Source organism: Oryx dammah, unplaced genomic scaffold (genome assembly GCF_014754425.2).
Source record: "Oryx dammah isolate SB20612 unplaced genomic scaffold, SCBI_Odam_1.1 HiC_scaffold_29, whole genome shotgun sequence".
Classification (NCBI taxonomy): domain Eukaryota; kingdom Metazoa; phylum Chordata; class Mammalia; order Artiodactyla; family Bovidae; genus Oryx; species Oryx dammah.
In genome coordinates, this window is record NW_024070213.1 from 5,486,531 (window position 1) to 5,512,454 (window position 25,924).

General features: G+C 47.5%; 1 protein-coding gene across 1 annotated transcript in view; it reads left to right on the top strand.

Moving 5' to 3' along the window:
* EFCAB6 (EF-hand calcium binding domain 6) overlaps window positions 1-25,924 on the top strand; it is a 255,607-nt gene that overhangs the window by 42,052 nt on the left and 187,631 nt on the right. The window contains exons 5-6 of the mRNA XM_040233143.1: window positions 3,866-3,954; window positions 15,255-15,321. Of these exons, the coding sequence (XP_040089077.1) occupies window positions 3,866-3,954; window positions 15,255-15,321 (156 nt within the window). The remainder of the gene's footprint in view (window positions 1-3,865; window positions 3,955-15,254; window positions 15,322-25,924) is intronic.

The following is a 25,924-nucleotide window of genomic DNA, read 5'->3' on the forward strand; positions in this document are numbered from 1 at the left end:
CTCTTGTGACCCATGCATAAACCCAGGAGAATGGAGTGCAGTGCCTTCACAGGAGGCCAGGTTCACTGGGAAAGCAGGACAGAGCTTGTCTCGCTAATCCCTGGACTTCACAGGGTGTGTGACTTTTCTAGGTCTTTTAATGACTAATCCACGTGGTGACACCCAACTTTCTTTTTCAATAGTCAATATAAGCCTAACTGGCAATGTATAAAACTGGTAAAATAGTTCATAGAAATCTCACCCTTAAAATTAGAAAAGAAGGGGCTTCTCTGGTGGCCCAGTGGTAAAGAATCCACCTGCCAATGCAGGAGACACGGGTTCAATCCCTGATCTGGGAAGATCCCACACGCTGTGGAGCATCTAAGCCCGTGCACAACTGCTAAGCCTATGCCCTAGAGCCTGGGAGCCGCTCTACTACTGAAGCCTTCTCGCCCTAGAGCCTGTGCTCCACAACAAGAAGCTACTTCCATGAGAAGCCTGCTCGCCACAACTTGAGAGTAGCCCCCGCTTCCTACAACTAGAGAAAAGCCCGACCAGCAATGAAGACCCAGTACAGCCAAAAATAAAGTAAATAAAAATGTAGAAAATGCATTAAAAATTAGAGGAGAATTTTCCAGTTTTAGTGAATTTATTTTAGCTGTAATTTTATCTCAAGAATGTTTGAATGTCAGGGTGATGATAGACGAGGCGTTGTTTGTTAGCTACCCTGTTCCTTAGTTTCATTAATAGTGATATGAATTTTTAAAAAAATGTGTCTCAGTCTCTGGATATCAATATAAGTTAAACATTTTAAAAGAAGTTGCACCAGTTACTAGATGCTGGAGAAGGAAAGCAAAGTTCTATGCTGGTCTTGGTGATTGTCCCAAGGAAAGAGGAGCCTTGGAAGGTTCTCATCAACATGCTGGACGTGGATTCACAAACTGTGCTTCGCCAGCTGCGGTCTAAGAATTTGCTTCCAGTGATTCTTCAGTGGATGGTTTTGAGTCTCAAGACATTTTTGCCAGAATCGCAGATCCCAGAGAAGTGAATCCTTAGCCGAGCCTTTCCTTTTAGACTGGATCCTTGAGCTTAGTTTGGAAACTAGGCATTGCAAAAATATATCTGCCACCTTAAAATTTGCATCAGATCACAGGTGGTAACTGTGTTCTTGCCTGGAGAATTCCATGGACAGAGGAGCCTAGTAGGCTGCAGCCCATGGGGTCGCAAAGAGTCAGGACATGACTGAGCGACTTTCACTTCACTTCACAAGTAGCACTGATTTTCCCAGGTGGTGCTAGTGGTAAAGAACCCGCCTGCCAATGAGATGTAAGGGAGTGGGTTCAACCCTTGGGTTGGGAAGATCCCCTGGAAGAGGAGGGCATGGCAACCCACAGCAGTATTCTTGCCTGGAGAATCCCATGGACAGGGGAGCCTGGCGGGCTACAGTCCATGGGGTTGGAAAGAATTGGACATGACTGAAGCAACTTAGCACGCACGTATAAGTAGCAATATGAAATGTGACAAAAACCTCAACAGTTGATGGACTTTTTTTTTTTTTTTTTGCCAACAGGGTGGTTAGTGTAGTGAAATGAGCTTGGGCTCTGGAGTCACAGATTTCTGAGTCCATGGCAGTGCTGTGCAGGGAGGTCATTCCTCTGCTCTGTGAAATGTGGAAGGTTTCAGCTTCCTTAGAAGGTGGTTTGGGGCTGGATGAGTTAAAACCAAGAGCGGTGCCTGTGCCCATTTACAAAGTATGAGCTCCTTCAATGTCAGCTTCTTCCCTTCCACGTTGACTCTTATCACTGCTAAGACCAGGAGGGCATCTAGTCTGGGAAACTGCACATTTAATCTGTCCTTGCCCATCTTCTGTGGGACTAGGGAACCTATCCAAGTTGTATCTACTGAAAACCACCCTATCAGAAGTCAGAGTCCTGGTGTCCTTTCCAGGAAAAGGCTTTGCAGAGGCTCACCCTGTGAGCCACTCTCCCCCCGGTCCCATGCCTAGTTACACATGTTTTAAACAGTAAAAGGAAATGTGTCCTTTGGGGAAGACCGAGGTAACTGTGCTAGGCTTTGAGGCTGGAATTTTAAGGGCTGAGTAAATATCAAACTTGGTTGTATGGGCTCAGGAGCCGTTCAGCTGTATGGGAGATTGTACTTGTGTATTTGCATGAAGCTTAAAAAATATATTTATATTGATTGTGTGTTTATTTTAATTTTAGTTTCACATGCTTTCTGGGAAATAATTTTTTCATTTTTTTAAATTGGCTTTTTATTTAAAAGTAATTTCAAGCCTCCAGCAAGTTTGTAAAGGAAAGTAAGGTACAAATAATGGCCATTTACCCTTGCCCAGATTTGTTGACTGTGAACATTTAACCTCATTTACTTCTCCTGTAATCTTTCATTCCCTCTGCACATATGTAAGCTATATATATTTGAAATACACAAATAATGTGTATGTAATTTCTTCTGAACCATTTAAGAGGAAATTGCTTATACTAACAGTACTTTCTTTGTTTTTTGGCTGTGCTGGGTCCTCATTGCTACGCACGGGCTTTCTCTCGTTGCTCTGAGCAGGGGCCGCTCTTCGTTGCGGTGTGAAGGCTTCTCATTGCGGTGGCTTCTCTTGCTGCAGAGCCCGGGCTCTGGGCTCTGGGCTTCCGTAGTTGTGGCTCTCGGGCTCGAGAGCACAGGCTTCAGCAGCTCTGACACATGAGCTTAGATGCCCCACAGAACGTGGAATCTTCCTGGCCCAGGGCTCGAACCTGTGTCCCCTGCGTTGGCAAGCAGATTCTTAGCCACTGGACCACGAGGGAAGTCCTATTATTGGTCCTTTACTTCTAAATGCTTCAGTGTGTATTTCCTCAAGAATAAGAACTGTTCTCTTACCTAATCACAGCACACTTACAACTTTGGTTAACAGTGAGGTAGTAATACTTTTATTTAATCTAGAGTCCGTATTAACCCACCTGGCCCAATGATGTCCTTTGTAGAATTTTAGATTTAAAAATAACTTTTTTTCTACCTTAAAAGCATATGACTGTATAGAAAGGGTACATGATACTCAGAGAGTAAATTGTGCTGTGGCCTCAGACTCTTGGGAAATCTATATATATATTTATACACACACACATAGATATATTAATACATATGTAAAATATATTAGAATATATTTCTACTACTGTTACTTTATCTTTTTAAAAGACATTTATTTATTTGGCTGAGCTGGGTCTTAGTTGAGGCATGTGGGATCTAGTTCCCTGACCAGGGACGGAACCTAAGCCCTCTGTACTGGGGGCGAGGAGTCTTAGCCACTGGACCACCAGGGAGGCCCCTGCTTTATCCTTTAGAAAGACCTGTTGTTGTTCAGTCGCTCAGTTGTATCTCACTCTCTTTGACCCCATGGACTACAGCACACCAGACTTCCCTGTCCTTCACTGTCTCTCCAAGTTTGCTCAGACTCGTGTCCATCGAGTCGGTGATGCCATCTAACCATCTCCTCCTCTGTCGTCCCCTCCTCCTCCTGCCCTCAGTCTTTCCTGGTTAGATGGGCCTAGTGAGTGAGTGAAGTCGCTCAGTCGTGTCCGACTCTTTGCGACCCCATGGACTGTAGCCTATCAGGCTCCTCCATCCATGGGATTTTCCAGGCAAGAGTGCTGGAGTGGATTAGCTAATTCTGTAGAGGGCTCGGTGGCTTTAGTTGAGCACAGACTGGCATTCTGGTGTGTCTGCTGCTCGTGCTAGGTTTGCTGAGGGCGCCTGCCGACTCAGACGCCTGGGCTCGGCGTTCCTGGAGCGCCCGCCTCGCTCAGTGAAGCCTGCTGTGCTGCCCACGGCTTGGCCCTGAACTCGCTAACGAGCTGCCATTCTTCTTGTTCGGGTGTAGGTCCCCCTCACCAGTTCTGGGGCCGTTCCGTACCTTGTATTCCTGTCCAGATTTGGAGGAATTGACCTGAGTATCAATGTTATAAAGAGGTAAGTTTTTTTTTTTCCTTCCCTTGTATGAAAGTGTGAAACTTGAAGTGATGTGAGATAGGACACAAGCACATTAGAGCTAACCATGTCAACAGATACAATCCTCAGGCAAAAAGTTTACTTAGAGAAGATTCTGATGTCTAAATGGGATATGTTTCAGGATAAGAGAAATAATACTGTATTCAAAGTGGAAACACAGCAAATTAAAACCAGACCAACATGATTCACAAGTGGTGCTAGTGGTAAAGAACCTGCCTGCCAATGCAGGCGATTCGGGGAACTCAGGTTTGATCTCTGTGTCTGGAAGATCCCTTGGAGAAGGAAATGGCAGCCCACTCTGGTATTCTTGCCTGGGAAATCTCATGGACGGAGGAGCCTGGAGGGCTACAGTCCATGGGGTCACAAAGAGTCAGATACAACTGAGCGCACCCAGCACAACATATTTCATATGTGATGCCTTTCATATTTGGAAATAAGGAATTTTTTTTTTTTCCACCACATTGCAAGGCTTGTGGGATCTTAGTTCCCCAACCAGGGATTGAACGTGGACCCTGGCGTTGAAAGCAGCACATCCTAACCCTGGACCACCAGGGAGTTCCTTGGAAATAGGAATTTAAACTTTGAAGTAAGAGTATTAAGATGCCACAGTTTAAACTTGTTTTTCCATGCATTTTAGTGTCTTTCATTGGCTAGTGATCATATTTTTGTAGCTAGAAATGAAAAATTTTTAGAAAGTCTTTGTATGAGGGCCTCATAGCTGTAGCCTGAGCATGGGGCTCGTTTGCCTTATCTGCAAAACGAGAGTGCTGAAGCCTGAACTTTACTGTCTCTGTCAGCTGTAAAGTTCTTTGATTCTAGTGTGCGGTGTAGAAAATATTGTTTTATAGTAGAAAAATTACTGACTCAGATTATTCTGACTCTAAATAAGGGAGCTTCATTTTCTCAGGAATTGTGTAAACAATTCTAAGAGAATTAAACTTGGTTCTGAAATATTAGCACATTCTGGTATTGTGACTTTCATGATCGCAGCCATCTTGGATGTAGCTGAGTTGTGAGAATTAGTGCAGCCATGCAGAGAGGGAAGAGGGATTGCTGATTACTGGGTACAGCTTCTGTTTTGCGAGGTAAGCAAGTCCCAGAGATCCCTTGCGTCGAAGTATGGATATAGTCACATTACTGAAAGTAAAGTGAAAGTGAAAGTCGCTCACTCGTGTCCAACTCTTTGTGACCCCATAGACTATACAGTCCATGGAATACACCAGGCCCGAATACTGGAGTGGGTAGCCTTTCCCTTCTCTAGGGGATCTTCCCAACCCAGGGATTGAACTTAGGTCTCTGGCATTGCAGGCGGATTCTTTACCAGCTGAGCCACAAGTGAAGCCCAAGAATACTGGAGACGGTAGCCTATCCCTTCTCCAGTGGATCTTCCCAACCCAGGAATCAAACTGGGGTCTCCTGCATCACAGGCGGATTCTTTACCAACTGAGCGAGCTGTACAGTAAAAATGGCTAAGATGGTAACTTGTATCCTTCCCTGGTGGCTCTGATGGTGAAAGAGTTCGCCTGCGATGCAGGAGACCTGGATTCGATCCCTGGGTCGGGAAGATCACCTGGAGAAGGAAATGGCAACCCACTCCAGTATCCTTGCCTGGAGAACCCCATGGACAGAGGAGCTTGGCAGGCAACAGTCCCCGGGGTCACAAAGAGCCAGACACGACTGAGCCACTAACACTTAAAAAAAAAAAAAATCAGTGCAGCAGCTCCACCAAGAATGACAAAGTATTATCTGCTCTGGGATCTGGGACTTGTGATCTACTGATGCTCTCTGTAAGTGATGGGCTAGGATAACTTCCAGACTCATTCAGAAGAACAACTGGTTATTTCATAGGCATATTCATACTCTTGACCTAATGAAACCATCCCCATTTGGGAGATAAGTAATATAATTTGAATATTCTTTGCTGAGAAAGTTCAACAGTTGGAAAAAACTAAAAGCAGGAGAGTTCTTTTTTGTTTTTGTTCAACTGTGAAACCTCAGTCTAATAATTTGAGATGAAAGTATCATATGTTACTTTCTTAAACACAAAAGACTGACTATTTAAAGTAAATTAGAAAGATTTCCGGCTTACTCATGAAGCTAAATTCTCTTTATTTCAGTTCAGTTCATTTTAGTCGCTCAGTCATGTCCGACTCTTTGCGACCCCATGAACCAGAGCACGCCAGGCCTCCCTGTCTATCACCAACTCCCAGAGTCCACCCAAACCCACGTCCATTGAGCCGGTGATGCCATCCAACCATCTATCCTCTGTTGTCCCCTTCTCCTCCTGCCCTCAATCTTTCCCAGTATCAGGGTTTTTCAAATGAGTCAACTCTTCTCATGAGGTAGCCAAAGTATTGGAGTTTCAGCTTCAACATCAGTCCTTCCAATGAACACCCAGGACTGATTTCCTTTAGGATGGACTGGTTGGATCTCCTTGCACTCCAGTGGACTCTCAAGAGTCTTCTCCAACACCACAGTTCAAAAGCATCAATTCTTCTGCCCTCAGCTTTCTTTATGGTCCAACTCTCACATCCATACATGACCACTGGAAAAACCATAGCCCTGACTAGATGGACCTTTGTTGGCAAAGTAATGTCTCTGTTTTTTAATATGCTGTCTAGGTTGGTCATAACTTTCCTTCCAAGGAGTAAGCGTCTTTTAATTTCATGGCTGCAGTCACCATCTGCAGTGATTTTGGAGCCCAGAAAAATAAAGTCAGCCACTGTTTCCCTATCTATTTGTCATGAAATGATGGGACTGGATGCCATGATCTTATTGTTTAAGGCCATGTATTCGAGTGAATTGGAGAAGGAAATGGCAATCCACTCCAGTACTATTGCCTGGAAAATCCCATGGATGGAGGAGCCTGGTGGGCGGCAGTCCATGGGGTCGCTAAGAGTCGGACACGACTGAACGACTTCACTTTCACTTTCAATTAGAGTGAATAGAAAATTCTGTTTCTAGTACTATGGTAGGCTACCTCCATGAACAACACTTCCACTGAAAACAACTAAAATGGTAGATTAAAGGTAAAATATTTTAATGCATTACTGAGCTGGAAAGAGGAAGTAATTCTTAGAGGCTAAGCATGTGGGAAGAACTGGAATCTAGAGAAGTTTTATATAAAGACAGTTTTTGCCATGAAGTCTTGGCCAAATCTTGGTGAATTGGTGTTTCAGTTTTGTTGGGTCTTTGGAGTGAAAGGGATAAGAGACAAAGCCTCCAGGGTGTATCCAAGGTGGAAAAACCAAAGAGAAGACCAGTACATGTACAGTGGGGACCCCTATACCGTCCTGTAAGGATAATTACCAAAATATAGATCTGCATCACAGAGACCTACCAATTCCAACACTGGCATTGGGTGAGCAGAGGAAAGATTGTGATCACAAGTCAATGTTAATGAAGATCTGTACCTAAGATAATGCTACCTGTGTGGTCTGAAAAGTCTCAGGCTAGGAATTTACTTAAAACTGGTCCTGGACTGGGTGTGCCCTTCAAGGGAGGGATACGTCTACAATATAGCCCTTAAAGAAAACCACAGATAAAGTGTCACACAGAAAACCTTGAAGACATATGAAGAGACAAAGAATGAGGACCGCAAACAAATGGAAATCATATCCAGTAGAATCAGATCTCCAAACACTTGCAATGTTGGACCTATCAGATACAGAATCTAAAACCAGTGTTTTAATATCTTTAAAGAAATGAAAGAATGGATTCAATACATGAATGCATAACAAGAGGCAACAAAAATAAAGATTTGAAGAAGTACAAAATGGAACTGCTAGTACCGAAAGATAACAGCTACTGTAGAATAAAATTTTAGTGGATGGGTGAAAATAGTGGATTCAGCACAGCTGAAAAGAGCATCAGTGGAGTGGAAAATGGGTCTGAAGGTGGTATCCAGGATGCAGCACAGAAACAGAGACACAAAACATGGCGGACGGGAATAAGAACATGGGAGGTGGGAAGAGAAGGCCCAGTGATACTTCTTGTTGGATTTCCAGATATGTAAGAGAAGGAGTGGGACAGGGGCTATATTTGAAAAGGTAATGGTTTAGAATCTCGAGCCAGATAGATAAAAAGGGATGCCTATCTAGACATATCACAGTGAAACTGTAGAACATTAAAATCAAAGAGAAAATATTTAAGGCAGTGAGAAGAAAAATGGGGTTGACTCCCGGGGAGTAACAATTAGACTGACACTGATGTCTCAACAGTGACAACGAAAGGCATGAGACTGTGGGAGAAGCTCTGCAGTGTGCTGAGCTAAATACTTGCCTTCCTAGATTTTTTTTTTCAGCTATATTTGTAAGAATAAGAATGAGAGCTGTTTCTGTGGGAACCCCTGGCTGCCTTTCCTCCTCTTGCCATGGTCTCTGCTCACCCACTGGAATCAGACTGTTTGGAAAAGGGATCCACATCTGGCACCTTTGCCTGTGATGTTCAAGGTTACCTTTCACCTCCATCTCGTAAACTCTCTTCACACTGACTTGTAGGAAAACGAAGCAGCCTTCGCATTGGAATATCCTTCCCAGGTGGCTCAGTGGTAAGGAACCTGCCTGCCAAACCAGGAGACACAGGAGGTGCAGGTTCCATCTCTGGGTCGGGAAGATCCCCTGGGGAGGGCATGGCAACCCACTCCAGTATTCTTGGCTGGAGAGTCCTATGGACAGAAGAGCCTGGCGGGCTGCAGTCCATGGGGTCGCAAAGAGTCGGACATGACTGAGCAAGTAGCACTCTCACTTTCAAGGGTTTGGACAGCATCTTTGAATTTCTGAAGATTAAAGACAGCAAGAAACATAAAAAAAAAAGCCTGAGGATTAAATAACGACATTTCAGACAAAAACTGAGATGGTTCATCTCCTGCAGATTTCGACTAGGGAAACGCTAGAAGATATGCTACCAGCGAAAGGCAGGTGATCCCACGGAAACTGCAAGGCTCTCTGTGATCTGGCTGGCCTCCCTGATGGGACTCTGCTGCTCTGCTCTTGTTCATTGTGTTCCCAAACTGATGGCCTTCTTTTTGCTTCCATCTTAGCACTTTTGACTGGTGGTTCCCAGTGTCTGCAGTGCTTCCACCAGATAAGTCTGTAGGTCACTCCACCCACACCCTGGAGGCTAACACACAAGTGGGACTTTCTCAACATAGAACGTGAGCTCCACAAGGGCAGGCAACTTGATCCATATGACTTATTGATGTTTTCCAAGTCCCTAGGAGAGTGCTTGGCACAGATCAGGTGCTTAATGTGCTTCCCAGGTGGCTCAGTGGTAAAGAATCTCCCTGCCAATGCAGGAGACACAGGAGGCACGGGTTCGATCCCTGGGTTGGGAAGACTCCGTGGAGTAGGAAATGGAACCCACTCTGGTATTCTTGCCTGTGCTGGCGACGGAATGAAACACCAACACTGCAGAGTGGTTTGAATCTTTATATTTTAACACTTGCTTCTTACAGCTGCTTTATTTTATATCCCTTGCACAACAACCTACAGGGCAAGTTGCCAAGCACTATGATTCAGAGACTATACAGTGTGCAGGCGCAGGGCGAGATAACCTTTACCTTGACTTATTTACTGCAGCTAAGACTTTGTTTTGGGGAACTTCCTTATCAACTTAGAATCCATTTTGTCCCTGAGTCTGTTCCTTTTGAGGAATCAGAGAAACATCCTTGTGTGCAAGAAATGTTCTTTTCCCACGGGAACAAACAGAAGATTTTTAGCTGAACATCTCGTTTGCAAGAATGTTCAGCCCTGGTTGAGAGTCTCGTTTGCAAGCACTTCTCAACCTTCCTTATACCTTGTTCTCTACACTGGGCAGAACATCTCGTTTGCAAGAATGTTCAGCCCTGGTTGAGAGTCTCGTTTGCAAGCACTTCTCAACCTTCTTTATACCTTGTTCCCTACAGCCTGGGAATTCCCATGAACAGAGGAGCCTGGCGCGCTACAGTCCATGGGGTGGCAAAACAGTTGGAAATGACTCAGTGACTAAATGCAACAACACAGGAGCTTAGTATATATTTGTTGAATAAGAGGTTGCAAAACACCAACTGAAGTGAAGTGAAGTGAAAAGTTGCTCGTTGTGTCTGACTCTTTGTGACCCATTTATAGACCTAGGCCTGAATACTGGAGTGGGTAGCCTTTTCCTTCTCCAGGGGATCTTCCGAACCCACGGATCAAACCCAGGTCTCCCCCGTTGCAGGCCGATTCTTTACCAGCTGAGCCACAAGGGGAAGCCCAATGACAACCAACAAACGACACCTATAGTCAACAGCCTGAATGACTCTCGTGGACGTAACACTGAGTGAAGGAGGAAGAAATGAACAAATACTTCTGTTCACATGTGAAGTTCAAAACCAGACAAACTGAACTGTTTTGTTTAAGGATACATACCTAGGTGGTAAAATTATAAGAAGATAAAAGATAAATGTAAATGAAGATAAAAGTATGTCAAGGCTGTATATTATCACTTTGCTTATTTAACTTATATGCAGAGTACATCATGTGAAATGCTGGGCTGGATGAAGCACAAGCTGGAATCAAGATTGCTGGGAGAAATATCAATAACCTCAGATATGCAGATGACACCACCCTTATGGCAGAAAGTGAAGAACTAAAGAGCCTCTTGATGAAAGTGAAAGAAGAGAGTGAAAAAGTTGGTTTAAAGCTCAACATTCAGAAAACTAAGATCACAGCATCTGGTCCATCACTTCATGGCAAATAGATGGGAAAACAGTAGAAACAGTGGCAGACTTTGTTTGGGGGGGCTCCAAAATCGCTGCAGATGGTGACTAAAGCCATGATATTAAAAGATACTTACTCTTTGGAAGTTATGACCAACCTAGACAGTATATTAAAAAGCAGAGACATTACTTTGCCAACAAAAGTCCGTCTAGTCAAAGCTATAGTTTTTCCAGTAGTAATGTATGGATGTGAGAGTTAGACATAAGGAAAGCTGAGTGCTGAAGAATTGATCCTTTTGAACTGTGGTGTTGGAGAAGACTCTTGAGAGTCCCTTGGACTGCAAGGAGATCCAACCAGTCCATCCTAAAGGAAATCAGTCTTAAATATTCACTGGAAGAAGTGATGCTGAGGCTGAAACTCCAATGCTTTGGCCACTGGATGCAAAGAACTGATTCCTGGAAAAGACCCTGATGCTGGGAAAGATTGAAGGCAGGAGGAGAAGGGGACAACAGAGGATGAGATGGTTGGATGGCATCACCGACTCAATGGACATGAGTTTGAGCAAGCTCCAGGAGCTGGTGATGGACAAGTAAGCCTGGTGTGCCGCAGTTCATGGGATTGCAAAGAGTTGAACATGACTGAGTAACTGAACTGAAAAGTAAATGATATCCTAAGTGCTAGGAGAGTGGTTACTACGAGGAGGAGAGAAAATATTTAAACTGGAAAAGGGTAGATGGGGCTTCTTTGTGTTTGGCTCTAATTCTTTAAAAATTATCTTTTTAAAAAAATTTTATTTATTTATCTATTTTTGGCTGTGCTGGGTCTTTGTTGCTTCATGAGCTTTTTTCTAGTTGCATCAAAGGGGGCTACTCTGTAGCTGTGATGTGCGGGCTTCTCTTGTTGTGGAGCCCAGGTCTTGGGCACATGGGCTCAGTAGTTGCGGCTCCCAGGCTCCGGAGCATAGGCTCAGTAGTTGTGGCGCACAGGCTTAGTTGCTTCGCAGCATGTAGCATCTTCCTGGAGCAGGGCTCAGACTCGCTTCTTCTGCATTGGCAGGCAGATTCTTTACCTCTGAGCCACCGGGGAAGCCCCAGCTCTCATTCTTACTTTGAGAAGTTGTTAAACAGGTGTTTGCCTCAATTGTAAGCAAACTATGCATATGTGCTGTACATACTTTTCTGGGTCAAGGTTACATCTCATAGTAACAATTTAAAGCAGTGAATTTAATAAACAGATGAGATGCAGCCAAAGAAATAAGTGAACTGAAAGATCGGTCAGAAAATATTAGGCAGAATGTAGCACAGACACAGAACGTGTAACTGGAGCTCTTACAAAGAGAGCAGCGAGAGAAAGGACGGGAGTAACAAAGAGACCACGGCCCGGCCCGGCCCACCAATGGAAGGGGCTGTCCTGTGGATCCAAGAAGCCAAGTCTCCAACAAGATTTAAAAGAGAGGTGGGGGCAGAACCCCAAGGACCAAAAGATCCGAAAAGCAGTAAAACGGGGACTTCCCTGGTGGTGCCGTGGTTGAGACTCTGGTCTTCTGCTGCAGGGGCCCAGAGTTTGATACTCTGGTTGAGGACCTAAGATGCTGCGTGGTGTGATGTGGCCAAAAAAAAAAAAAAAGATTAAAAAAAGAAGAAGCCAAAGGGCAACACTTACACAAAAGTGACTTTTCAAAAATAATCTATCGATTCACTTCTATCTGGCTAGCTGGGTCTTCGTTGCAGTGCGCGGGCTTCTCACCACGGTGGCATCCCTGTCGCCAAGCACGGGCTCTGGGCCCACAGGCTTCAGTAGCTGTGCCTTTCGGACTCAGCAGTGTGGCGCCACGGGCTTAGCTGCCCTGTGGCATGTGGAGTCTTCCTGGACCAGGAATCAAACCTGTGTCCTCGCCATTGGCAGGCAGATTCCTATCCACTGCACCACCAGGGAAGTTCAAAAGTGACTTTCAAATGGATGAATAACTATGATGTGTTGGAAGACCATCACTGCCTTCCTAGGACTGTTGATCTAAAGAAAGCGGTTCGGTTCAGTTGCTCCGTCGTGTCCGACTCTTTGCTACCCCATGGACTGTACCTGCCAGGCTCCTCTCTCCCTGGGATGCTCCAGGCAAGAATACTAGAATGGGTTCCCATTCCCTTTTCCAGAGGATCTTCCTGACCCCGGGATCAAACCTGCATCTCCTGCATTGCAGGTGGATTCTTTACCATCTGAAGAGGGGCCCTTTGACAAGTATGCTGGTTGTCATTTCCAGAGCAATTGCTACAAGATTAAAAATGGACTGTGTAACTCCCAAACTCAAAAAAAAAAAAAAAAAAACAAGTACAAAAACTGAATGAAAAAATTAGATCAACCCAAAAGAAGGCAAGAAGAATCAGAAGCAGCAGGACAAATGGAAATCTTGAAAATATCAGTAATTATAATAAATATTCCATTTACATGTAAAGTCCACGAAAAGAAAAACCTAAACATAAGTTTATAGGAAGGTTGAAAGTGAAGAGATTTAAAAAGACATACCATTCCAAGAAATACCAATCTAAAGAAAGCTGGAGTCACTGAGTTAGTATCAGGTAATAGATGGGGCTTGCTTGAAGGAGACAGAGATGGAGTCTGGGGTGGCAGAGGAACTGCCTTGACCAAATGCAGAGGCAGAAGGAAGAGGGAGGAGGCTGAGGTTGAGGCGGGCAGCCTCCCCGGGCCCCTGGGGCAGCTGATGGGGGGTACGCAGGTTTGTCTACCTTTTACTCCTTAAATCTTAAGCATATGCTACCTGTAGTATTTTGTATCTCTTCAATACCTAATGAGAACAGTATTAAATATATGACTTTTAATGGAGAATTGTAAGGCTGGATTCCTGGTTTCATCTTTAGCTTGGGTCCAGCACTCAGCTCCTTACACAGCCCATTCCGTTCTATGTAAAATGAAGTTAATTCCCCTTTAAAGCGCTCCAGTGTCTTCCCCTCATCCCACTGTGAAGTCCAGGTTCCTCCTCAGGGACCCCCGCACCGCCGGGCTGGTGCCCGCCTCCATCTCTGAGCTCACCCTGTGTTCCTCGGCCCTGCTCAGTGGGCTCTGGTCCCCCAGCCCCCGCAGTGCCAGCCCTGGGATGTGCCAGACTCCTGCCACCTCTGGGCTTCCTGCCGCTGCGTGCTCCCTTTGCTTTGCTCAGAGAGCTGTTCCTCCGAGAGAGTGGCTCCTGGCTCCTCAATGTGTGGGTCTCTATCCCAATGCCCCATTGTCCACCCCGTCCAGGAGACGGGCCTTTCCTTCTTACCCTGTCTCTCCCCCACCCCGCCCCCACCGCCTGCCTTTATTGTCTTCACAGCACTTCTTATTACATCAACTTACCAACAAAGGTCTGTCTAGTCAAGGCTATGGTTTTTCCAGTAGTCATGTATAGATGTGAGAGTTGGACTATAAAGAAAGCTGAGTGCCGAAGAATTTATGCTTTTGAACTGTGGTGTTGCACAAGACTGTTGAGAGTCCCTTGGACTGCAAGGAGATCCAGCTAGTCCATCTGGAAGGAAATCAGTCCTGAATATTCATTGGAAGGACTGATGTTGAAGCTGAAGCTGCAATACTTTGACCACCTGATGCGAAGAGCTGACTCATTTGAAAAGACCCTGATGCTGGGAAAGATTGAGGGCAGGAGGAGAAGGGGACGACAGAGGATGAGTTGGTTGGATGGCATCACTGACTCGATGGACCTGAGTTTGGGTAAACTCCGGGTGTTGGTGATGGACAGGGAGGCCTGGCGTGCTGCAGTCCATGGGGTTGCAGAGTCAGACATAACTGAGCAACTGAACTGAACTGAACATTGCTTATCTGCTTGCTTATTTCCTGTCTGTCACCGTCACTGGCATTAAGCTTTTTCAAGACTGGAAATAGTGTTCTGCTTGACATGGTGTCCAGACCTGGGTGCAGGAGGCACTGGATAAATACTGTGAAGTGGCATCTGCTGTTCTTTGTCCCCATCCTAGCCCCACGGTTGATTCCAAAGGGAGTCTGAAGCAGTCTGTGGGTGGACAGAGGATGCAAAATCAGAGTTAATACGAGCAGATGGAGCCAAGTGGCTGGTTACAGACGTCCAGCCAGGCTCAGCCCTTTTTGGCAAGGCTCAGCGTGCAATGCGGCGCGAATGGGAGCCTGCAGGGTCAGAACGCAATGCCGCAGCCCAGGGTGGGGAGGGGGCGGCAAGGCCAGGCCACCCGCTTCTGAAGACTGGGCCTCCACTTCCCCATCGTGACCTTCGGCCCGCCCAGCCTCCTCTGTAAATCGGGATGTCTGCTAACCCATGGAGTGAGGCCTCATGGAGTGCAGGCCATAATTACAGTCCCTGCACCGCCCTGGGAGGTGTCGATGTTGTATTTCATTTTACAGAAGAGGGGCCCCAGGCCTGGAGAAGCTAAGTAACTTGCCTGAGTTCACACTTCTGGCAAACGGTAGTACATAAGAAACACCTTGCATTTAAAAATATGCAGTGTAGAAATTCTTATCATTTTCATCTCTGTATGTCCTATGTAAACGTTAATTCAGTGAAAACATGCTAACAAGAGGTTTTTAATTGTTGTCTTTAAGGGGAGGTGAGAATGAAATGAATGGCTGTCGGACGTTAAAAGAGCTCGAGGCCCAAGTAGGAGAAAAGGTAATAGAGATCTTTCAAAGTTCTTCCGCGCCCCCCAACCCTACCCCCTGCCCGCCCCCACCCCCCGCCCCCCGCCCTGCCGCTTGTCAAAAGCAACTGCTAGCAGAGGGAACTGATGGAGCTGATGCAGAATGAGCTGGGTCTTGTCATCTGCGTTCTCATGTCAAAGTTGCCTGACTCAATAGATGGCATGTGAGAGCCCGCGTTCATTCGCCTTCGCCCGCTCCGATGGCATCCTCTGTGAGGGACCACACCGGCAGAAGTCCTGGAATGTTAATTACCTTTGCTTTAACTTTGGATCATTATCCGTACGGTGGCCCTTTGGTTTCTGTCTACAGCCGAGGCAAGGTTTTCTTTAGAATGAGAAAACTGTTACTTTTCAGCAGTAAGTGCCAATCAAGAGCAGCATGGTAAAAATAACCAGAGCGACGCAGGGAGATAGACTTTTATGTATGGAGTAATTTAGCCACAAAAGCTCCCGCGTGTGTTTAGGAAGGAGCATGTAGCTTCGTTCCTGTTCGCGGATTACAGGTGGATAGCAGGGCACAGCTAGGGAGGGACGGGGTGTTCACAGCGTTTAGGGTTGGAATCGGACCCCTATTTAAGATGCATGTGAGCCTGCTCTGTTACATGAGCAGTTTGAGAATCATAGTTTAATTCACTTGATTCAATATGTTGGTTAGAAATGTGACAAATTTTCTTTCCTTTTTGAACTCTTCTGAGATTTTCATACGTTTCCAAATCAGAGCCAGAAACCTACAAAATGTTTGTCTAAACCCCACAAAATGTTCTCCGGGCTTGTGCCGTTAACACCAGAAATTCATCTTAGTGTGATAATTTTTTAGCATTATGTGTTCCCTGGAATCTACTTTCTCTGTCGTTTATATCAGTAGGAACCCTGGTACAATTACTTGCTGCTTCCATTGTCGTTCACTTGTTATTCTGTAAGAGATACATAACACACTGGATATTATTTATGGTATATGTCCTCAATTTGTCTCTTTACAAACTGTGTTAATCATGAAATTACCCTGGGAAAGTCAGCTGTTTACGATGGTCATTCTGTCAACTTAGATGCCGTTGTGGCACGACAGTTAGGGGAGGCTGTGGACACAGGTCAGGCTTGTAAGTTACTGAAAGTGAGGCTTCCAAGAGGAAAGCTGGAGGGGACTTCCCACTGGCTGGCTGTCCTTTCATCTCAGTTGTCTTTTCATCCCAGCCTCCTTCCAATAAAGCCCTCCCACTACGAGTGAGTTTCAACCAGGGCAGTTGTCGCGCTAGTTCCGGAGAGAACAGAAAGATGACAGCCAGAGCTGAGCAGGTGGGGGAGGGGACGCCTGCTCCCTGGCTCTCCCTGCCGAGCAGTCCGGCCCACGCAAGCTGGAATCCCAGCTCGACCGGCGACCCTGGCCCTGGGCAGGCAGGTGGCCTGGGATGGGCTCTGCCATTTACCAGCTGGTGGTCTTGGGAGAGTCCTTGCCATCGGGTTCCTTCATCCGTGATTGGGAATAGGAGCACCCATCTCATGGTGCTGTTGTGTGGCTTAGAAATATCCGGTATAAAGGGCCTGGAACACTTAGGCAATGCCATCTGTCATTATTATGGTGATTACTACAGTTTCCTTTGACGAATAGGTAGGAACTCATGAATGTCATCCCTTCCCACGGAGCCCAGAATAAACAGAACAAACCCAATACCCTCCTTGGCTGCTGGCTGTGCAGTAGTGTGTTTCCAGCTGCCACTTGGGTCCTGCAGTCGGACCACACTGCACTGGTGACAGAGAGGAACACCTAGCGATTAGTGAAAGAAGGCTCTCTTCTTACATACGTTGTCATTGCTGGGCGAGCCACACATTTGGGGAGTGAGAGATGCTAATGCTTTTGTTTTAAATATAAGTCCACGAGCCTCACTGGAGCCAAGAATGCATGCAAATGTCTCTTGTGAATTTTGGGAGCCAGACTTTGCTAAATGTGTGTGTGGTCTAGCCGTCCTAAACCAACAGGCAGTTAGCTGCTGGCACCCCAAACTGCCCGAACCCCAGTGCTTGTGTATCTCAATTGATTTCTTCTGCTGTGAGCTTGGTCTGATGGCTGGTTCCTCAGCCTTGCCCTAGTTCAGGTTCACTTAGGCCCTCCAAGGGGCTTCCCTGGTGGCTCAGTGGAAGAATCCGCCTGCCAGTGCAGAAGATGCAGCTTCCATCCCTGGGTCGGGAAGATGCCCTGGAGGAGGGCTCGACAACCCACTCCAGTATTCTTGCCTCGAGAATCCCTGGACAGACGAGCCTGGTGGGGATATAGTCCATGGGGTCGCAAAGAGTCAGACATGACTTAGCGAGTAAACAACCATAACAACCAGACCTTCCAAACGCCCTAGTCTGGGACTTCTACCTCCAACCGTATTTCCTCCCTATGAGTCTCCTGGGATTTCCCTATTGCTCAGATGGTAAAGAATCTGCCTGCAGTGCAGGAGACTCAGGTTTGATCCCTGGGTCGGGAAGATCCCCTGGAGAAGGGCATGGCAACCCACTGCAGTATTCCTGCCTGAAGAATCCCATGGACAGAGAGCCTGGTGGGCTACCGTCCTTAAGGTTGCAAAGAGTCGGACCGAACTGAGCGAGTAACACTTTCACTTCCCTTTCACTAGACCCTCCAGTGTGTCTTCACATTCAGTTGAACCCCTGGTCTCCCTGAGCCTCGTTTTCTCCCTCCCATCAAGGCGGAGATAGACAGGGTGGTCTCTGGGTCCAGACTCTCCGCCCTTCGGGGACTGTGACCCGGGGCTTCACATGAGGAGGCTGCTGTCTGCGTCCTGGGGCCCCGTATCGGGGAGGAAGAAGCTCTGCACACCCAGGTGGTTCCCAGGGTGCCATCCTCAGGCTCCGAGTCCGGGGTCCCGGTCCGATCTGTGCCCACCCAGGTTCTGCCCCGTGGGCACTCTGAGACTGGTGCGCCCCCACTTGCCCTCCCCTCTCGGCCCTGGCTTCTCCCGGGTCATGGAGATGACTGTGTCCCTGGGCTTCTGTGCCTTTGGTGGGTGTTTCCTTGGCTGCTGTCAAGCTCTCTGGTCTGCAGACCCCTCGTGGTCTCAGTCTGCTGGGAGGCAGCAGGGCTCAGTGGGCAGGACGCACCCCTGGCAGGAAGCCCCGTCTCTGCCCCTGCCCACGGGCCCTCAGGCCTGTCACTGCTCTCTGCCACCATCTCCGAAGGCGAGGCAACAGCACCGACCTGCCGGAGTGGCCACGAGAATGAGCGGGGGTAATGCAAGCGACGCCCTTGCGTACAGTGGGTGCTCGATGAATATCCGTCCCTTTATCTGTCCTGCCAGGCCCTCCTGTAACCTTTCCTGTGGGAGCTTTACCCACCTCCAGGTGGCGGCCCATCAGCCACCGCCACCAAGGTGTCTGGTTGTCCTGCCTTTTGAGAAATGTCCAACTGAGCTGAGACGACAAGGAACTTCTCGTCTTGTCCAAGTCTGAAGGGAGCGTAGATCAGGGTCTGCTCACTCACATCTCCTCCAGTCACCAGGAGGTGGCCAGCATTCCAGGTCTGACACATGGATACTGCAATATCAGGGTTTTGGTTTTTTCCCAGCATGCCCTTTCTGCCAGTATGACTCTCCCTAAACACGGGGGAACGTCTCCTCGTGACTCATAGCCCAGCGTCTTGTCCCCACACAAACCCATCACTGGCGGTGGTGTTGCTCCAACCCTGGTCACTCCCTGGTGCAGTGGTTGGACTCCCTCCCCCGAGGCACGTGACCATGGGTTGGGGGCGGGTGGGAGCTAATATCTGAACAAAATGGAAGATGGAGGGTTTCATTAGAAAGAGACGGGGTGGGCAGACATCAGTGGCTTTGGAGAAAGTGACTGACAGTGTCTGCTTCAGCCACCCAGCAAAAGGACCCACAGGCTGGCCGGGCCGTAATCCTTTGGACAGTGATGTAATTTTTTGGATTTTGCCAGCTGCGATACCAATAAGAGGTGGCAGAGACTGAGCATTTACGAGGAGCTATTCCAAGTGTATTACTGTGTTTACATATTCAGTTTCCAGGAGAACCCCCTGGGGCAGGTGCTCTTGGGATCCCATCTTGATGTGGAGGAAGCTACAACAGAGGCTGAGCAGTTGAGCCCTGTGTGCACAGCTGGGGACCGAGGAGCTGCAGTTCCTGCCTTGGCAGCTGGCTCTGGGGTCCTGGCTACTAATCACCAGCCACCCTGCTTCTCAAGGAGGCCCTTTAGGAAAGGCAGTGACATGTCGTTTGTGTGTGGGTGCGTGTATAGTCACTCAGTGCTGTCCGACCCCATGGACTGTGGCCCACCAGGCTCCTCTGTCCCTGGGATTCTCCAGGCAAGAATACTGGAGTGGGTTGCCATCTCCTCCTCCAGGGGATCTTCCCGACCCAGGGGTCGACCTCAAGTCTCCCGGGCCTCCTGCATTGGCGTTGGCGGCAGGTTCTTTACCACTGTGCCAGCTGGGAAGCCCCAATACCTCATTTGCCTGTAGCAAATGTGACTCTTGCTTATGCCTGGAGGTGGACCCGCCGGTCCCGGAGAGGCCTCCCTGATCACCGCCATATGAATGAGCGGAAGTTGTTTGCTAACCCCAGAGTTGCATTGTTGGTTGTGTGGCATCCACTTCAAACGGGCATTTGGGAGTTTTCTTTCCCTTTCTGCCTCTGGCCTCCTGCCCATCTTGCACTCGTTCCCAGCTCCTCAGTTGCTCTCGTTCCTTTTGGCCCCGCGGGGCCGTAGCCTGTCCTGCAGCTGCGGCAGCACCCGAGAGCTAGGACTTAGTTCTCCACCGGCTTCGGGTGAGGACTCTGTCCGGATGACAGGGCCAGAGCACGGCTGCGGGGCATTGCCAGGGCAACCACGTTCAGGTCTTTTGACCCTGTTTCATCTTTCATCAACTCCTGACATGAGCGTGAGGTGTAGGTCAAAGAAGGGGCGAGCAGGGGAAGAGAATCATCTTGTCCTGCCCTCGAGCTGGGGGGCAGGCGGATGCTCCCTGTAAGCCACGTCCATGGGATTGGCCAGGACACAGGAAGCTGTTCTCAGTTATGTAAGAACTTCAGTGGGTGTTTAGAAAGGTCACGACGAGTCTCCTCCCCTCCACAGGCAAGAAAAAAATTGTTTTAAATTTAAGACTAGAATTCAAGAATGTGCAATTCAAAGACAAGAGGAAAAAAAAAAAAAGAAAACAAAACACACCTCACCCAAAGCCCTAGGTCGTCAGCTCTCATACCACATCACCACCCTGTCAAGAATGCCTTTCAAGTCTGGGTGCTGTGATGTCAGAACATCTGGTCGACCCAGTCAGCTGCGACAAGCCTGTCTGTGGGACACCGAGTGAACTGACACGCGTTTTTATGGGATCACCCCGGTGCCTTGGAGTCGCACAGATGCAGCTCAGTCATTTCAGGAGCAATTAGTAAATAATTAGAGGCACTAAGCTGCTTGCTTGCTCGGTAATATCGTCACAAAAGTGAAGACACGCAGTGATGGGTATATTCATTTTCTTAAATAGGTGGATTTTCTTAAAAAAGAGATTTAAAAAATTATCACTTGAGGAATAAAGAAACAGTCGTTAGGATCACAGCCATTTCATAAACATACCTTAACATTAGAACACCACATTAGCACGCACGAATGTATCAGAATACAGCCTGTTTGCCTAATAAAAAGACTGTGTCAGGCTCAAAATGAGGCCATTTACTAAAACATACAAGCTTTTGGTTAATTCGTAATATTCTCCTAATCCCGCTTTTATCATCTCTCCTCCGGTGCACTTGGTATTAATTGCCTATTATAGCAGGTATTTGAACACATCTCCTCTTTCATCTGAAGAAAATATTAGCATATCGCGGGGCTGTTGGGACAGCTTGTATCTGAGGCACTTTCTCCTCCTGCAGAAAAGCCTATCAATCATAACCGAATATAGTGATTAATAATGTCACAGCTCTTGTTCCTGTGTCTCTGTGCAGCTAAATGAAGAGCTGTGCTTACATTTTGATCTCAAGCATTTCGCATAACAAAATAATCAGCTGCCATTTTATTTTTAAAAAAAGATATTGAAAATGCTCCTACCCCACGACCTATTTTTGGTTGCTCTATTATTAATTTACTAAAAGCTTCATCAGGAAAGTTAATCAAAGATGCTGTTATGTCAGAATTTATATTTTTTCGGTCTAAGTTTATCTTTAAAAAAATCTTTGTTACATGTGGCGAGTCAACACAAGATTGCAGGAATAAATGTTTAAAACAGCACAGTGTGGGAGAGACAGGCCAGCGGGTGGGGGACAGGCCAATGGTGTGGGGGGATAGGGCAGTAGTGTCGGGGGACAGGCCGGTGGTGTCGGGGGGACAGGCCGGTGGGGGGGCAGGCTGGACCCCTGGCTGAGTGTGCATCTGAACCAAGACACTCACTCTCTGAGTGACCCCCAAGCAAGCTAGTTTCTCTGGGAACTGTTTTCTCAGCAGTGAAATGGGGAAGCAGTTTTCCAAGATTTTTCCAATATTGTTGAGACCATGAGAAAAAATATAAAATGAGCTTACCATAGTGCAAGGCCCATGGAAGTCTTTCAGAAAATTAGGAGTTTGCATTTGGAGTGGATAAAACCAGGGAGTTAATGTGGAAAATTGAAAGTGCTCGGTCATCTATGGTTTAAAGCTACTACGCGCGCTGCGTGCTGTTGGCCCCCGCATTTCTGCCTCCATCTGCATCTCCAGACTCACCACTGTCCACAGACCAAACCAGGGCAAATGGTCCCGCCGACGCCACCCAAGAAGCCTTCGTCCCTGGGCCCCTCCATCTCAGCGAGTGGCTCCAGGCCGCCGGCAAGTCCCGTCTGCTGTAGCCTCTGCCGTACCGGAGCCCCATGTGCTTTTGCATCCCCGTGGCCCCCGTGGACGGCCCTGCCAGTCACCCCGGGGGGTTCTTCCTGCTGCCCGCCTCGCCCCTCACAGTCTCCATTTTTTGTGACACCAGAGCCGTCCGTTCTTAATGTGAGTCAGGTCTCATCTGACTGCTTGCTTAAGATGCCGCATGGTTACTGGGCACTTACTGAATGAAATTCGGACAAGCACCCGGGTGTTTTGGCGCTCAGCGTGAAGTTTCCCCACTGGAGTGGCACGCCTCCACCCCTGAAAGTCTTTAGATTACACTATACAATTGCTCAGCACTCAGAACATCCTGAGGTTTTGTTTATCTGTCCATCACTGGGAAATACGTTTCCTGGGAGTGGGCGCCTTCCCCACCCTGCTCCCTGTTGTCACTTTAGTGCCATGAACAGACCCCGGCACCTGATCTGAGCTCAGTAAATATTTACAGGATAAGTAACTAAGATTCTGCAGGAAGCGTGCACAGGAGAGACATCACGAGGAGGGTGAGAGTGGAGCTTGAGTTGGACCGTGGATGGGCTTTCCATCCACGTTGAGGACAGGGCAGAGGGCGGATGCGGGGTGGCACTCAGGACTGCAGCCTGGCGGGAGGAGAGGGCACAGAGGTGAAGCGGGCAGGGGATGCGTGGCCCGGCCAGGGAGGAGACCAGCTCTGTGACCGCTCCACACCGAGTTCTGTTTCTCAAGGCAGAAGGGACAGAGCAACTACTGAAATGCAGACTAGAGAAAAGGGTGGAGGTGTTTGAAGGTGAGCTGTTGCTAACCCTAAAGCATGGGGCATGGGATGGTGGTGCAGCTTGTTGATGTTCCTGATGGGGTGATGGCCTGAGAGTGGAGGATTCAGGCAATGACGTCAGCAGAGGAGGGCTGCATGTGAGGGGAGAGCAGCTGGGGTCAGGAGTGCCTGTTGGCAGGCCCCAGGATAGTCAGTCCCTCACCAGTGTTGTCAGACTGTGCTTGCTGCGCACCTCTGCTCTGTGGGGTCCTGGCAGTCCTGGGGGGACCAGCCTGCCTCTCCTGGGGTGCAGCTGTATGAGTTCTGGAGTCAGGGTGACAGGGGCCCCAGCATGCGTGGCCCATGGTGTCTGGGCAGGAGCTCCCATCCTAGGCATGTGGGTGTGGTTAGGAAGAAGGAGAGACATGAATCTAGATCCTTCTAGATTTGCCACCCTCTTGGGGCTTATTTTTGTAGCTGTGTTGGTTGTTCAGTGAGTAAATAGAATTCCAATTAGATATCTTTAAGCCATTGTGGTGTTGGAGAAGACTCTTGAGAGTCCCATGGACTGCAAGGAGAACCAACCAGTCCATTCTCTTTTTTTTTTTTAATTTAAATTTATTTATTTTAATTGGAGGCTAATTACTTTACAATATTGTATTGCTTTTGCCATATATCAACATGAATCCGCCACGGGTGTACACATGTTCCTCATCCTGAACCCCCCAACTACCTCCCTCCCCGTACCATCCCTCTGGGTCATCCCAGTGCACCAGCCCCAAGCATCCTGTATCCTGCATCAAACCTGGACTAGCGATTCATTTCTTATGTGATATTATACATATTTCAATGTCATTCTCCCAAATCATCCCACCCTCTCCCTCTCCCACAGAGTCCAAAAGTCTGTTCTATACATCTGTGTCTCCTTTGCTGTCTCACATACAGGGTTATCGTTACCATCTTTCTAAATTCCATATATATGCATTAGTATACTGTATTGGTGTTTTCCTTTCTGGCTTACTTCATTCTGTATAATCGCCTCCAGTTTCATCCACCTCATTAAAACTGATTCAAATGTATTCTTTTTAATGGCTGAGGAATACTCCACTGTGTATATGTACCACAGTTTTCTTATCCATTCATCTGCTGATGGACATCTAGGTTGCTTCCATGTCCTGGCTATTATAAACAGTGCTGCGATGAACATTGGGGTACATGTGTCTCTTTCAATTCTGGTTTCCTCGGTGTGTATGCCCAGCAGTAGGATTGCTCAACCAGTCCATTCTAAAGATCAGTCTTGGGTGTTCTTTGGAAGGAATGATGCTAAAGCTGAAACTCCAGTACTTTGGCCACCTCATACGAAGAGTTGACTCATTGGAAAAGACTCTGATGCTGGGAGGGATTGAGGGCAGGAGGAGAAGGGGACGACAGAGGATGAGATGGCTGGATGGCATCACGGACTCGATGGATGTGAGTTTGAGTGAACTCCGGGAGTTAATGATGGACAGGGAGGCCTGGCGTGCTGCAGTTCACAGGGTCACAAAGAGTCGGACACGACTGAGCGACTGAAATGAACTGAACTGAAGCCGTTTGTGGCAGGTGAGCATCTTAAAAGTGAAAGTCAAAGGTCGGGGGAGGCATATGTGGTGTATATACAGGAAGTTTCTCTTTTCACTGTGGCTGCAAGGAAACCCCAAACCAGAGCTGGATTTTTGTTCTGTGGTAGCAGCTATGCCCTGGAGGAGGGCATGGCAACCCACTCCAGTTTTCTTGCCTGGAGAATCCCCGTGGACAGAAGAGCCTGGTGGGCTACAGTCCATGGCATCACGAAGAGTCAGATATGACTGAGCGACTAAGCACAGCACAGCAACTATGACTTTTAGGTTGCTTTAGCTCTTCTCCCCACCCCCACCCTGATGAAGGGAAAGGCTACGCACTCCAGTGTTCTGGGCTGGAGAAGGCCATGGACTGTAGATAATCCACGGGGTTGCAAAGATTCGTACACGACCGAGCGACTTCCACTTTATGGGCTTCCCTCGTGGCTCAGCTGGTAAAGAATCCACTGGCAATGCAGGAGACCTGGGTTCAATCCCCAGGTTGGGAACATCCCCTGGCGAAGGGAAAGGCTACCCACTCCAGTATTCTGGCCTGGAGAAGTCCACCCGGCTCTTTTTTAGCCAGATCCGATCCCTTTTCTCCATTTTTGCGGGCCTCCTTTGATGTCTTTCTGTGTGAGCTTGCTCACTCTTTGGTAGAGACAGGCTCTGCCCCCTCCAGTGAGTCAATGCTGAGTCCTCTCAGAAGTCAGGGACGGCGGGGGAGGGGGGGACATCACAGGAGCAGGAAGGGAAGTCGGCCCCTCTGTTAAAGGTGAGCAATGCTGGCCACTGCGCCTCCCACGTGTCCCCAAATTGAAAGTTTGTGTTTATGAGGCTCTGAATGTAGTCTAATTTTTTCCTATCTGGTTTGGCTCATCTCTACCAGCTGGTAAATAGGAAATGTTCACGGTAGGAAGCCAATACTCTGCAGAGTGTAAACAGATGGAATCGATATGAAGTGACAAGTTAGACTGTGCTATTGAGAATACAGAGCCAAAACCAAGAACATAACAGTCAAGCTACTTATTCCGTTCCAGTTCATTTAGTCCTGAATAGCGCTTCATATCTGCACAGCTGTGTTGTTCTTTTTTATTTTTCCCCTTTCTTTCTTCTGGGTTGATAATGACAATTTCAAAGAAAAACTTTAATTAAAGATTTTATACGAAATAGCCAAAAGTAGAATAATAAGGAAAATGAGCATTGATGTGTTTATTGTAAGAGAAATCTTTTTCCTTGGCTTCAATTAAAAAAAAAAAAAAGAGAGAGACGTGTACTCCTTAAATTTAAAATGAGTTTCGTTGTGGCAGCAGAAAGGTGCCAGACTGACAGGGTGGCAGCCGAACCCCGAGCTCCACTGAGGAGCCAAGACACGGGCCGGCCAATGGCCCCCTC